Source organism: Cnephaeus nilssonii (genome assembly GCF_951640355.1).
Source record: "Cnephaeus nilssonii genome assembly, chromosome: 11".
NCBI classification, from domain to species: Eukaryota; Metazoa; Chordata; class Mammalia; order Chiroptera; family Vespertilionidae; genus Cnephaeus; species Cnephaeus nilssonii.
Window position 1 is genome coordinate 61,434,261 of NC_137082.1, and position 15,491 is coordinate 61,449,751.

A 15,491-nucleotide genomic window follows, 5' to 3' on the forward strand; every position below is an offset into this window, starting at 1 on the left:
GGAGACGTGAACAGGAAAAGGGGGGAAGATGGGAGGGAAGGGGAAGATAAAACAGACGACAGAAAGAAAAGAGAGGGAAGAGAGAGCTGGCAAGCTAGACACAGTGGGAGCAGAAAGCAAAGTAGGTGAAGGGCGGACGAGGTGCGCAGGGCGAGCGGTCCTCCCGCCAGCAGGGGGCGCGCGTGCGCCGGGCCTCCCGCCCGCCGCGGGCCCCGCGCCCCTCCCACCCGCCGCCCCGCGCCTGCGCTTCCTGCCCTTCCTCGTCCGGAATGCTCCTGCCGCTGCTGCGGAGTAGCTGTTTCCCTTCCTCCTCTCCCGGCGGCGGCGGCGGTAGCGGCGGCGGTAGCGGCTTGGGCGCGGGCGCGGGCAGCCAGCCAGCGGCGCAGCTGCCGCGCGAAGCCCGCGGGCCGCCAGGAGTGCTCGAGCGGGCGGACGCCGAGCCCGGGGTCGACCCCAGGCGCGCGGCGGAGGCCGAGGGGGCGCCGGGGCCCGGGGCGCGCGGCCCGGGGGCGGGCGGCGGCGGCGGGCGGCGGGCCGAGCGGGAGCCGTATGCGTGCATGGAGCCGGGCGCCGCGCTGCAGAGGCGGGCAGGGGGCGGCGGCGGCCTGGGCACGGGCTCCCCGGCGCTGTCGGGGGGCCAGGGCCGCCGGAGGAAGCAGCCCCCCAGGCCGGCCGACTTCAAGCTGCAGGTCATCATCATCGGCTCCCGCGGCGTGGGCAAGACCAGCCTGATGGAGCGCTTCACCGACGACACCTTCTGCGAGGCCTGCAAGTCCACCGTGGGTAAGGGCTCCGCGGCCAGGCGGACCGGGGCCGGGCTCTCCTGCCGCCGGCGCTGCCTCCCCTCGGTTCCCCAGGGCCCCAGCTGGTGCCCTTCACCGTGTCGGCCTCGTTTCTCCTCGCGCCTCTTGAGCTTTTCCTCTCCAACTGGATGGTCTTGCACTTGGTGGATGGGCCTGTCGATGAAATCTAGGGGGGCGGGGGCGGAGGACCCATGGAAACCCTCGATTCTCTATCCCCAAAGCCAGATGGAGGAATTTAGTGTAGCTCCACGCAGACTTGCTCTTGGAGCCTCCTCTCCCGGCACAGACCCCACACGCCCTCCTGAGGTCCCGGTGGGAGCGGGTTACAGAGCTCAGGCGTCTCAGCGCCCCCTCCCGCACCCCCCGAAGGGCGGTCATGAGGTGGGGTGATGCATTGGTCCCGTCCCGCTCTCGGGCACATTGTGAGCATCTCTACGGAAACTCTCGACCCTTAACATTACTCACCCGAGGAAGAGGTGGTGCGAGGTGGGCTGCAGGGGGGACAGTGGGGTGAAGTTGAAGCTGTGCCCCTGGCCAGAGGCCAAAGTGGTCATCGGCCAGCACAGCAAAATGCTGGTGCCTTCGCTTTACCGCGCGAGGAGTTCTTCCACCGTGAACCAAGGCTTATTTTATAAATTTGAACTCACTTTTATGATATGCAGAAATAATGAAGTGTAAGATTTCCTGGGGAGGATGTATGGAGACTAATAAGACTAAAAACTACACTAAGTTTCTTTAAGTGTAAATGCGGGGCAGAGGGACTTCAGCTGTACCACTTCATGACCTCGAATAACCCAGGGACAGAAGTGGAGATAAGTTACCCAGTACCACCCAGGTGGGTGAAGTACAACAATGAAGTAAATACAGTAGCACTCCAGGTCAGGAAGTATAATGCCCTGGGGACCTAAAATTGAAAGTGCAGGGAAATTTTTTGATGAAGTCAGATGTACAGGACTTGGCATTGAGGTCTTTCATGTGGGTGTGGGTAACAGTGATTTCTGTGGAAAGCCCCTTAAAAGCTGTCAAAGCCGGAGGAACCACAGAGAGCTGGTTCTTCAAAATAAAGGGTATTCACCTTCAGTGATAGGCAGTGAGTGGTTTCCCCAGGGGATGTCCAAGAAACATTGAGTAGTATTTAAATTTGAAATTCAGAATGAGAAGTATTCTGTATTCTTGTGTATATATATTTAGTATTGTAACCAGTGCTAGTTCCAAGGCAATACAATTTGGGATGAATTTGTTTTAAATTACCGTAACAAAAAAGTAATTCCCAAACTTGGTATTGTCGTTTTGTGAGAATTTGTTTCCCTTCATGTTTCTTTGGAATAGATCATTTTTTGTGTTCTCTATACCGTTTGTTTTTTAAATGTTGGCCTTGGGACCATGCTATTAAAATTCAGTAGCATAACTATACCTGTTTCATATATTTAATCTTGGATCATATAAAGTACAGGGACTTATTAAACTACTAAATGAGGGTTTATACTGTTACTGTATAGTACCTGACATATATGAAATAGAATTAAAAGCAATTCAGAATTACCAATCTTTTATGATTCCACACTTAAAATATATAAAAATGAGGGATAAACCCGGCTGGTGTGGCTCAGCGGTTGAGCATCGACCCATGAACCAAGAGGTCACCAGTTCTGTTCCCAATCAGGGCACATGCCTAGGATTCCTGCTCCATCCCCAGTAGGGGGCATACAGGAAGCAGCCAATTGATGTTCTCATCAATGTTTCTATCCCTCTCCCTCTCTCTAAAATCAACAAAAACATATCTTCTATAATAATAAAAGGATAATATGCTAATTAGACCAGACAGCCGGACGACCTTCCGGACGAAGCTAGGTCTGCGAGGGCTGAGCCCTTGCACGAAGTTGGTGCATCAGGCTTCTAGTTTTAAATAAATGAGGGATAATACAGCTATACTCTGTGATGAAAAGAAATCAGCATAGGCACTAATGGGTGGCTGACAGGGCTTGGGTGGATGGAGGTGAGATAGGAGCAGAGGTGTACTTTAGAGTAAGGCAGAGGAGAGATGAAGGGTTTTCTAAGCTGGGGCCGTAGTGGAGCAGCACCCCCATATTCTGAGAAAGACTCATTAGGGAACACCAGAAATGAATGCTTCGAGACCTGGATGCCATGCTGAAGAGGGTGGACCTTATTCTATAGCAACTGGAGTCTTGGCATGAAGACAGTGAAACTAATAGGGCAGGATTCCATAGGATATTTGGGAATGAGAAAGAAAGTGGCAGGCAAGGAGACCAGGCAGTTTGTTCCTCTGTTCCCTTAACAATCATAAGTACATCCACTTACACATGCACATACCTGCCCTACCACTGCCACTATGTGGTTCCTTATGTGCGTGGATTCTTGTCTTGCTCATTTTTGTTTTCTCCACACATAGCCTATAGCACTTGGCTTGGTGCATGTTTATTAATTGTGGGAAGTTCAGAGAAAGGTGATCGTTTCTGTTCTGACCCGGAGTGTGAAGACACTTGAAGAAAGCTAATTAATCTCTCTCTAAGCTCTGCTTCTGAGTTGCTTTCTCCTTCCATTTATCAAATTACTTATTGAGCATTTACACTGTGTGTCAGGTGATATGCTACCCACTGGGGACTGAGCAGTGAATAGGACGTAGTCTATCCAGATGTGGCCCAGAGCCCTGGGGAACGATGATCCAGGTTGATAGGGCAGCGGTAGAGATGCGTACAGAATATTTGAGGAACGTAGTGGAAGACCTTCCAGTTGGGTAGGATGAGGACTGGTCAGGGGAAGTTTCCTTCCCATTGGAATGCTGTAAATATAAATTCATTCCTTGAGTTCCTTTAGAAAAATGCTATTTAAATATGGCGTTGGGTGTGGTGTAGAATTGTGGTTGCCTCACCTGAATGCCTGCTGTCTGAGCAGTTAGCTCATAGGTCCTTCTGAGGCCAGCTTGTCGACTGTCATCTCCATGTAGTCAGCTTCACACAGAGAAAGATTCTCTTCGCCGTAGCACTTTTCCCTTACCCTGTCCAGACTTGCAGATGTGGTCTGCTCGTGACAGCAGAGTCTGGAGAAGACCGTGCGCCCCTCAACAGGGGAAGAGTCTGAGCGTGCACAGTCCAAAGTGCCTTTTAAAAGTGAATCAGGATCCCTGGACTTCCTATAAAAGATCATTATGGAAGGGCTTGGGGATTTTAAATAAGCTATTTTAAGTGAGCAAAATGTTGATTGTTTTTTAAAAAAATGATTAATCAAATCAGAAGTTGACTTGGTTTAAAGACACAAAATTCACCAGGGTATGGAAAGCTAAAAAGACTTTTTAATAATTGACTATTCAGTGGAAATTGTCCAAGTGAAGGATTATTTTCAAACTAGAGGCCTGATGCACAAGTTTATGCATGGGTGGGGTCCCTTGGGGTGGCCTGCAGAGATCAGGCCCCAGCTTGTGCTCCCAGCCCCGCCTGGCACCCCACCTTGGCCTGGTGCCACCCTCTCACCTGCTCCACCATCCCGCCTGCAGGGCAATTGATTGGGGCTGAGGGCCCCCACCCCTGCACCGCCCAGCTCCTTCAGTGCCTGGGAACCGCCCCGCCTCCTGCACCTAGCTCAGTCAGCACCTGCAAGCCGGGTGGTGGCCCTGCCACCACTGGTCGCCATCAGCGGGGCAGTCGGGCCCCTGCTCCCACCCGCCTTGGCCTGGCACCACCTGCTCACCTGCTCCACCATCCTGACGCTGGCCTGCTGTCATTGGGGTCCGCAGCGCCTCCACTTTCACCAACTGCCAGCGCTGCGTCGCCAATGCCTGCCATGTTTCACACTGCCTCCTGGTGGTCAGCGCACGTCATAGCAAGCAGTCAAACTCCTGGTCTCCCAGTTGAACAACCGCCCAAGGGGACAATTGCATATTAGGCTTTTATTATATAGGATAGGATAATGGTATCTTGTATTTATGGAATTGAATTACTTAGTATGATATAGCTAGCATATCAGCCTTTTAAAAGTACAGGAGCAGCTTTTTAAAGTTTGAGAAATGGCTAAAGAAACTAGTTGGCTGTAGAAATTCACAGCTACGTAATATTAAAAAAAAAACCCACAAAATTATGTATTTGTCAACTTTGTTTTTATTTCAATGCTACCTGTTAATTTTGTTTTGACTGAAATGGTTTTATCAGGCAATACCCACCCCCACTTCAAGAACATTGCATTCTAGAAAAAACACGAGAGTAAAATTAAAGAGCCTGGGCTCTTTGTTTAGGCTTTGCCACTTGTGACTTTGGATAAGTAATTTAGTTGTCTTTACATATAAAATACAACATTCTTTTAGTAATAGCTACAATTAGTTGAGTATTTACTATGTATCAGCAAAAGTACACTCTTTATGATCCTCATAACAGTCCTGAAAGTTATCCCCATTTTACAGATAAGAAAGCAAAGTCTCAGAGAGATAAACTTAGCCACTGTGGCACAATGGTCAGCAAGTGGTCAGGGGCAGGGCTACAGAGAGTTCTTCCTGTGTTCCTTAGCTTACTTTGAGATTTATATTTACTTTGCTTTGTGACATTTCTAATGTATTAAAATCAGAACCATTAAGCCTTTTACTGCTTATCTAATTTGGCCCTCACACAGACCTGTGAAGATAGTGATGTCATTGATCTATGGTATCAATGAAATTGACTTTCTCTATGCCCCTATCATCACTTGTCACTTGCCTTCTGGATATTAAAATAATGCTCTAAGAATTGGATTCCTTACCTAAATATTCATTCATTTACATATCTTAAGCCTTCTACATATTTATAAAAATTTTCCAAAATTTGACATTTTAAATAGAAAGTAGGAGTAGGGTCATCAAAACCAGAATTCTGGTTTTCCTGGGCAGTAAAATTTCCCCAGAGTGCTGGAGACCAAGATAGGGATTGCCAGTTCTTTTATTTTGCCAAAGTAAAGACATTTAATAAAAATAAAAACAAATTGCCCGTTTAAAAAAGATTTAAAATGAAGTTGTCTCTCCCCAAATTAAGAAATTCAGAATATCCTAATTAAAAAGTTTTTTAAATTTAGTTCTGAGACCCTCCCTACTCTGTCTTCATTTTTCTAATTTTGTAGCAGTGCGTGAAACTTCCCAGGCTGGCCCCTGAGAGTGGCTGGTCTTAGAAGATGATGGCGCTTTACTGAAACCCTGGTTTCACTCAGTTGCTGGCAGTAGTCCCTGTGTTTCCTGTGAGAAAGCATCTTCCTTGAGTCCTGTGTTGAGAGGAAGGTGCCTGTTCCTAGGTTGGGGAAACCTCATGGTGCAGCTGGCTGCATGTTATCAGGACCAACGACTGGAAGCCGAACTGAGGGGTCCAAGAAACGGTGAATACAAATCCCTGGCAGAAATGGCTCTCTGTGGGTCTGGCCTTGAATGTTAGGAGACATGATAGATGAAATGCAGTTCACGAGTGCCTGGTCAACTTGATCTAGAAGCAGTGCAACCGCTGGTAAAGTATAAGTAGTCAATACTTTATTTCCAGAATAAAGTATTGATTACTCATACTTTATTCTGGAAACTTAGAGATTTTTAGAAAACAAAGAATGAACATCAGCTGGATTCAGATTTTAAACTGTGTTTTAGTTTGCTCTTCTGTATTTATATGTAGTCTTCTATGCCATCGCTGATCTGCCTAAGTGTTTCACTTAAAAGAGAATTAGGGAAAGTTGTCGAGAATTCCCACTGCAAAAGCCCAATACTTCCCTGCCAGAATGATGTAACATGATGACTCAGGGAGATGTGAGTGTGAAAGGAACCAATGCATCTTGGTTATCATTCAGTTTTTATACCAGCCTATGCTATGCATTGTGTGGTTAGGTTTATTAATGGACTTAATGCACACTGATGGGCTTGTGCAGAGTTTGTCTGTTTTTGTGAAATAATGGAGCTATCTTTCAAAGAAAGTATGGAAATATATTGCAGTGGGGTTGTTTAGGTTGAATGAAACTCTATTTAAAGACCTGGCTCAAGTGCACTCAGCCTTTCCCTGTTCACTGGCACTGAGGAAGAAAGGTTTCATTATGCATGACAGAAATCCAGATTCTTAGAGATTGCTTCTCCCTCCAGCGCGTGGAGTCGGCCAGGAGCAATCTGGTGCAGATCTTGGAACTGGCTTGAGGAGGCAGAGTTGGTTCTTCTGAGAGGTTCAAATTATTCTCCAGCCTTGGGTTTCACATACATTGTTCTAATTAAGTTTTTGTTTGAATTTGTAAAGAAAACAGCTCTGTACAGTAGTCAGCAGATATTTTTGAGAGGCTGTTCATATTTATCCAAGGTGCCATTCTGCTAACCATTTATTGGATGCAACGCTAAGGCCTGCTCACCTGGCTTGTCCTTTTCAGAAGGGGTGAGTCATGGAAATAGTCGTAATAAAATGTCAGAAAAGAGGTGAAGTGCTGTGCAGAGGAAGAAATTGATTGTTCTCCTTTTGTTCTGTGGTTGCACATCTCTGACATTTGGAAAACCAAAACTACAGACCTAAAATAGTGCCCTTAATTGAATGTGATTGTGGGGTTCTTTTGTTTGTTTTTTAAGTGCTTTTCCTTTAAAATCAGAAAACACAGGCCTAACAACACTAGATTCCATAGAAAACCTTTTCCCACCAAATCTGAGAGCCTCTACTGCTTGGTTTCTGGTGCTTACATAATGCCTTCTTAGCTTACAAAACAACAACCTGCATTTCCACCTCAGGCAGACTTAGGATGGAAATAGCTGATGAATAGAACTCTCTTGGTTTTCCAGGCTTAATTTAACACCAAAGCTTCAGTCCCCCTAAACCAGCTCTCAGGGGAAGGAACAGGCCCCTTCTAAATGAGGAGCTGTGTTATTCTTGCATGCTACACAGCAGAACTCTGCTCTGATTTACTGAAAAAGAATCACACACCTACCATCAAATTTTCACTTGATTTTTCACTTAAAAAGAAAAACACTTGGCCTTCTCCTTGGCCATTACTCATTCTAGGAGCGCCCAGGGTGGCATGTTGTGGGAAGAGTGTGGAGTTCAGAGGTGGGCCCAAAATCCTGGATTTAAGTCCCAGCTCTACCACAGCTATCAGTGTGTCTTTAGGCAAGTGACTTTAACTTCATTTTCCTCATTTATAAAAGGAAGGGGAAAAAAAGAGGGCTTATACTCATTTCCTATTTTTTGGTACAGGAGTAAGTGGGGATAAAATATCTTATGTACCTGGTCTAGAAAAGGCAATTATAAATGCCAGTTATGTTCCCTTCTCCTTCTAATTTATATTACAGATGCAAAAATTCTGAAACACTCCAATAAATAATTCTTATCCTTTAGAGATGCGTACTGAAATATGCACAGGAGAATAGGAAGTAAAATGTAAACAGATGGCCTGTGTAAGGTACAAAATCTACTTGTATTTTTTTGGACCCAACCTAAACAGTAGTGAAGTTAATAATTTTGCATACGAAGAAAATATTACTGATCCACCATTTGATATGTGGGTTCTTTGTTTTGAATTTTCCAGATTCTTCTTCTCTCTTCTTCCCCTCCCCCCATCAAGAGGTCGAAATGACTGCTTTTTCTGATAAGGGTCTGTGAGCCGAGGAAGGCCTGCGGATGCAGGAGCAGTCTGTCTAAGCCAGCCAGCATCCCTAATTTTTACTTTGCAGTATTTCCCTAACAAAGAGAATTCTTTTTGAACATTGAGTATATGTTTATACCTCTCTTGCAGCCATACCCTCATTCGTCAGGTGAGGCTGCACAGGGAGGAGCATAGCCTGGAGCCATTCAGCTCAGATTCAGATTTGTGCTCTAATACCAGCTTGGTGACCTTGGGCAAGTAACCAACCTCTGATGTGTTTTCTCACCTGTAGAATGGGGCAATGATAATAGCTACCTCAAATGGTTAAGAGGATATAATGCAGTGAGTTATGTACAGTGAGTAAATGTAAAGCCTTTAGACTAGTACCTGAAACATAGTAAACACCACAAAATAGTTTTTTAATCTTATTATTATAAAGGGAATAAACCCCTTTCTGTGAAATTGTTTTATACATGTACTAGAGGCACGAAATACATGCACGAAATTCGTGCACTCGGGGAGGGGGGGGCGCGGGGGTCCCTCAGTCCAACCTGTGCCCTCTTGCAGTCTGGGAGCCCTCAGAGGATGTTCGACTGGCAGCTTAGGCCTGCTCCTCCCTCCCCCCCCCCCCCCCCCCCCCCGACATCCTTAGCACTGCCACGGAGGCAGGAGAGGCTCCTGCCGCTGCGCTCGCCAGCCATGAGCCCAGCATCTGCCCCCCTGGTGGTCAGTGCACATCATAGCAACCAGTTGTTCCATGTTTCGGCTGATTTGCATATTAGCCTTTTATTATATAGGATAGTTCATGGAAATGCAACCACCCACCTGTTCTGATGGACTCCCAGGTGGTACACATACTCTGTTTCCCCAAGCCTCTTCTCTGATAACCTCAGGCTCTCTTCTGTCCCTGCCTGATGTAGTTTGTGGTGTCATTGTGTGTTTGTTCCAGCCAAGTGCAAGGCTGTCTCCTTGTGCTCCTGCATATGTCAAGGACAGGCACAGGGAGTCTTCACATGCTGGAGTGGAGGCATGTCAACCTGGAATGAAAGAGAGGCAGATGTTCTTAAACTTAGGATAGGCTTTTGTTATCCTCAGGCCTGATAAGCATTTTTTAACCCTACCAGACCTGAGGCCCTGAACCTAACTGTCCCCTATACCTGGGCTTCTGAGCATTAAAGAGAAAAAATCAACATGATATAGAAAAATGTTAGTTACATGCAAACAAGTGGTTAGAATAAGATGGAACTTGGAGACATTGTAGAAAATAGGTCTAGGCAAAGTACCAAAAATTAGGTGCAGCGGTATAGTGGCAGATTCGGAAATTACCGAAAATCGGTACAGCGGTCTGGTAGGGTTAATGACATGCAATTATTTTACTATTTTAATGGTACCTACTTCTGAGAATCATCAGAATATTTTAGTTATAGTACTTAGTTTCTATTTCATCAAAGACTCATAATAGTGAAAGTAGGAAAAGCCAGATAATCCTATATAATAAAGATGCAATATGCAAATTGACCCTCACTCCATCACACTGTCACAAGATGGCTGCGCCCACAGCGGAGGCAGGGTTCCCGTAACGAGCGATCAGCAGGGACCTGAGGCTGTGTGGCGCCAGGCTGAGCTGTGCCCCCACCCCCGTCCAGTGGGGCTTGACAGGGGACCTCAGGCCGCGCCCCCCACCCCAGCGCTGGGCCAGGGGACCTCAGGCCGCACCTGGCGCCGGACTGGGGGACCTGAAGCTGTGTACCCGCCTAGCGGGGCTTGACGGGATGGGGCCGGCCGGGTCTGGGTCTCGCGCGATTTCGAGGTGCAGGGACTTGACTCTGGGTCCTGCGGCGTGCCCCATACTCTGACAGGAATATTCTCATATACATTTTACTAATTTTCTTTCATCTCTGACACTTCTATTATAGAGAAAGGGCAAATAGCAATATTAAAATATTTTCTCTAATTAATTCCCTTTTAATGTGCACAAATTTCATGCACTGGGCCACTAGTCTATATATGCCTAAGCGACCGTTACGATGGAATGACCAGTCGCTATGACACGCACTGACCAGCAGGGGGCAGACACTCAACGCAGGAGCTGCCCCTGGCCCACAGACCCCAATCACCAGATGGGGCCTGCCGGCCAACCTACTGCAGTCTCTCCCCCAGCCAGCAGGCCCCCATTGCCCGATTAGGGCCAGGCTTCGGGCTGGGACAGGGAACTGGGGTGGGTGGCGGCAATGCCGGCGGGGGGAGAAACCTGGGAGGTCAGCTCCCTCCTTGGGACCAGCAGCCAACCTCCCAGGTTTCTCCCCCGGCTGGCAGGTGCCTCCCCCCTCCCCCGCCCCCAATCGCCTGATTGGGACTGGGCCCCAGGCTGGGATGGGAACTGAGGGTGGGTGGTGGTGACCAACCTCCTGCGGCACCCGGGTGGGGAGACTGTGACCTCTCGCGGGCTACCTGGGGGTGGGGATAACTGGGACAGAGGTGTGGTAAGAAGGCGGGGTGTCTGCCAAGCTCGCTCTCACTTCCCCTGCTTACCTCCCCCAGGACCCCAGGGCTTGCGCACCGGGGAAGCCCCTGCGCTCAGGTGCTGGGCACCTGCAAGAAGCCCGCCCTGTACCTGCGTGGCCTCTTACGGGTGAGCCAGGCCACAGCCGCCAGGACCATGGGGGCCGGTCAGGCTCCCCATGGGTTCCGGTTCGGCCCAGCTCCTGCCCCAGTGGTATCGGCCCCGATCAGACTCGGCCTCCGCCCTAACCTCGGGCTCCAGCCAAGGCCCCAGCCCCGGTGCTGAACATGCTTGCGGCCTTGGATCAGGCACCACACCAGGTCCCTTGCTCTCTGCTCACAGCCCCTCTCTGGCTGCCCGGCCCTGTGCTTACTGCTTCTTGGAGTAGAGCTGCAGCTGCTGCTCCTGCTGCTTCTTTGGATAAACACCATGGAGGGCAGCGGGCACAGGACGCAGGGACACCCGCCACGCAGGAGCTGGTCTGCAAGGCTGGCCAGGAGAGAGCATGCTGCCCACCCACCTTCCGTGCGGTGCCCCTGGGTGGCCCAGAGGCCCATGCTGCGCCCCGGCCCGCAGCGTCCAGCTGCACTCATCGCATTTCCACTTGGGGACTCGGGTGCTGTGACTCAAGTGGAGTGGGGCACGCGGGGGCCCGGCAGCCCAGGTGCTGCCCAGGGCCCAGAGGTCAGCTGGGACGTGCCCTTCCATGTCAGATGCTCGCGCTTCAATTGCCAGCTAGGCCTAGGGACCTCACCCGTGCACGAATTTCGTGCACCAGGCCTCTAGTCCTATCTAATAAAAGGGTAATATGCAAATTAACCTTCACTCCATCACAAGATGGCGGTGTCCAGTCCTCTCAGCCCCGCTGGAGTCCCGCCCCCCAGCCGCGGATGGGCCTCTGGGCAGCGGGCGCAGAGCAGCGAGGCCCCGCAGAGAGCTACTGGCACATGGATTCGTGCGCAGGGCTACTAGTGTTAAATAATAGGAGTTCTCAAGTTCAGTGCTTTTAGTGCAGAAATTGAAAGATGGTCTACTGACATTTATATGGTGCTTTCCTGTGGGAATTTCTGTTGTATTCTGCTAGGTGGTGTTTAGACAGAAGACTGGCTCAGTCATGTGACTTGGCTTTTTTGTTTGTTTTTCTTTTAATGTATTTTTATTGATTTCAGAGAGGAAGGGAGAGGGAGAGAGAGAGAGAAACATCCATGATGAGAGAGAATCATTGATTGACTGTCTCCTGCACGCCCCTACTGGGGATCGAGCCTGCAACTCAGGCATGTGCCCTTGACCAGAATCAAACCTGTGACCGTTCAGTCCACAGGCGGATGCTCTATCCACTGAGCCAAACCGGCTAAGGCACGACTTGTTTTTTAATGATAAATTTACTTTATGTGACCTTTATGCATTTCTGAATTTATTTTCTCGCTCTTGGTGAAAACGCTAGAAATGCTCTCTCTTGGTAGAAATATTACATCGAAAATTGAGCGACACTTTATAAGGTATATATCCTTGGAAGAAAAGCTGTACAGATTTAAGATAGATATTGTAAAGTGGCATTAAAATTGCAACCACTATTTGAAATGAGGCATATTTCAAAGTCTGAAACCCTTCAACTTCCTGAAAGTGTTAAGTAAGATAAAATCAAATCTTTGATGGTGGGGTCGGGAGGACATCCATTCAGCTGTAATTATAGGCATGAACCATGGTGTTATTTTTGCTGCTTTTTTTTTTTTTTTTTTTTTTTAGCTTTTACTGGAAAGGAATGTGCAGGAAGAAGCTTCTGTTTATTATTTTATTTTCCCTTTTGTGACTTCTGTGGCCCAGCAAAAGAAATACACTAATGTTTTGGAAATGTTTTGCCTTAAGGGAAGGGAACTTAGAAATTTTATCTGCACTAAGTATACAAATTATTTATGCTGTTGCTAAGGTTTATGAAGACGAACACAAAGAAAAAGGCAAATTGCAAAGTTAAGCTCTGTTCTTTAACAGCTTGATGTGGTGATTCTGGGTCATTTACAGAACATTTCACACTTTCCTTTTTTCAAGCATTTGACTTTCATTTGTGGGCAGTGTTACAAATTTGAATCAAATATCTGCCACTGAGCTAGCATGTGCTATAACCTTGATGCAAGTCACATTTTCCTCTCTCCATTCTACTATTTTACTCTGCAAAATGAGGATAATAGTGCATTCCTCATTGGGCTGCTGCAGGATTCCATGTGTTGGATGTCAGGCACAGCATGTTTGACAAATGCCCACTATTGTTGCTATTAAAGGTCATTGAGATAAAAAAGAAGACAGCCCTGGACAGTTGCTCAATGGTTAGAGCACCAACATGTGGACCAAAGGGTCTTGGGTTCAATTTCCGGTCAAAGGCATGTTCCTGGGTTGCAAGTATGATTTCCAGCCCTGGTCGGGGTACATGTGGGAAGCAACCAATCGATGTGTCTCTCTCACATCAATGCTGCTCTCTCTAAAATTAATAAAAGCATATCTTCAAGTGAGGGTTTAAAAAAAGAAAGAAAGGTAAGCTCCTATTGTCAGAATAATACACTTAGGGGACCACTCCCATCTAAGCAACTGAATAAAGGGTTACCATAATTCCTGGGATGGCTGTATGTCGGGGGAGGACATGAGTATATTAAGACTGCTCCATCCTCTAAGGATTTATATCAATAATAGGAATTGTAGGAATTCCACTGCTCTGCCCACCAGACACAGGACAGTTGCAATTTCTTTTTACTAAAGTGTTTTGTTTGGGCTTTAAAATCCTAAGTCCTGAATTTCCCTAACTTTCCCCCAAATAGCATCATTCCTCCTTACATATCCAGCATTTGATTATGGGAGGGGGTCCATTCATCAGATTTATTGAGTTGCAAGGCATTATCCTAGGCTTTCAGGAGTCAAAGACTGTGTCCTCAGAGAGGACACCAACAACAAAGAAGGAGCAAGGTGGTAAGGGCTAAAAAAGAGTTCAGGCTCAACAACTGGGAACACATGAGGAATTGAGGGTAAGGGGTGGGGCCATCATAAGGGTTCAGACAGGAATCACTAGGACCTACATTCTGGGCAGACAAGGAGGCTCTCTAAGAGAGGACAGCAGAGAAAAGCATTTCTTTGCCAAGTGCATGGGGTGTTTGTTGATTAGGTCGGTATGACTAAGCTCTTTTAGGGCAGGGACTGTCCCCATCAACTGATGGAGTAGTAGGGCTGATCACTTCCTATTAGTCAAGAGACCTGTAGAAAACTGGGTTTTCGGCAAGTGCTGTGGGTGGAAATGAAGGTGCCTCCCTGTTTGTTTATAAGCGTTGTCTGTAGGCATTCCTCCTTAGTGAGGCGAAACTTCTCTGTGCTGACTTCTTCCAAACTAATATGAATATTTAAGGCTTTAATGACTTGCTGCCTTTTATTAGGGATCTTTACCATTTCTATAGCATGCAAATATTATAAATAAACAGCATTAAGACATACTTTGATTTAATGTAAGAAAGTTTCTAAGAATGTTTAGTCGTATGCTTTGATACAAGGATGTGTTTCTAAGCCTTAAATTGGAGTAAGTTCCCAATTCTTTGCAAGCCACCTAGTGTCTGTTAGATGTAAAGGATATTTCATCTAAGAGAGAAGACCATTTTAATCAGCTGTTCCTTTTATGGAGTTTTGGATTTAGCCCCGGGTATTTTTCTGTTGGTTGTTAGTTCCTTTGTCGTCAATCTATTCACTAAAACTAGACCAGTGGTCTGCAAACCGTGGCTTGCGAGCCACATGCGGCTCTTTGGCCCCTTGAGTGTGGCTCTTCCACAAAATACCACGTGCAGGCGCGCACGTACAGTGCGATTGAAACTTCATGGCCCATGCGCAGAAGTCAGTTTTCGGCTCTCAAAATAAATTTCAATCATTGTACTGTTGATATTTGGCTCTGTTGACTAATGAGTTTGCCGACCACTGAACTAGACAGCTTTCATTTTGGCTAAACAGATTATGAACCATGTTCACTGTCATCTTTACTTTGTTTTCGTGTTTAAATTATCATAACCTTACCACTTATTTCTTGATTTTGAATATTAGTACATTTTCCTTTTACTTTACGTATTGAACTTTGTGCTTACAAAATAGTCCTAGTGTAGGACTGCTAACGTTGATAAATTATTCAAGTTGGTTGAAAAAGAGTGTCTGACATGTTCAGGCTCAGAGCAATTCTTAGCAGAGAAAACAGCCTAATCAAAACAAAATTATTTGCACTAGCTGTTTCAAAGGATTCTTTTAGTTGATTTGAAGTAGAGCTCACAAGTGCAATAAAGTAGTAGACACTGTGATATGTATTATAAAAGTTAGTTCCCTTAACTGAATCTTAAAAAATAAAAATAACTGGAAATAAAAGTAAAACAATAGTAGTCGTAACAAAATACAAATTTGATTTATAAATTGCCATCACAGAGTTACATAGTGAGGTCCCAACTTGATGCTAATGTAAGGAAGACTGTTTTGTCTGTTTAAAATCAGAACATAGCAGGTATCTCCAGGCTGCTTTTTGTGCCTTGTAGAATATCACTCTAAGCCACACTCTTCCCCTGTGGTTGAGCCATTAAGGAACTCTGAGGATACTGTTGATGCACAAACATACT

General features: G+C 46.7%; 1 protein-coding gene across 1 annotated transcript in view; it reads left to right on the plus strand.

Moving 5' to 3' along the window:
* Window positions 1–269: 269 nt before the first annotated feature.
* The window catches only part of RAB12 (RAB12, member RAS oncogene family), a gene marked incomplete at its 5' end in the record, with an annotated part of 29,013 nt that continues 13,791 nt past the window's right edge, over window positions 270–15,491 (plus strand). Inside the window, one exon of the mRNA XM_079785240.1 lies at window positions 270–783. Coding sequence (XP_079641366.1) covers window positions 270–783 — 514 coding nt within the window. The remainder of the gene's footprint in view (window positions 784–15,491) is intronic.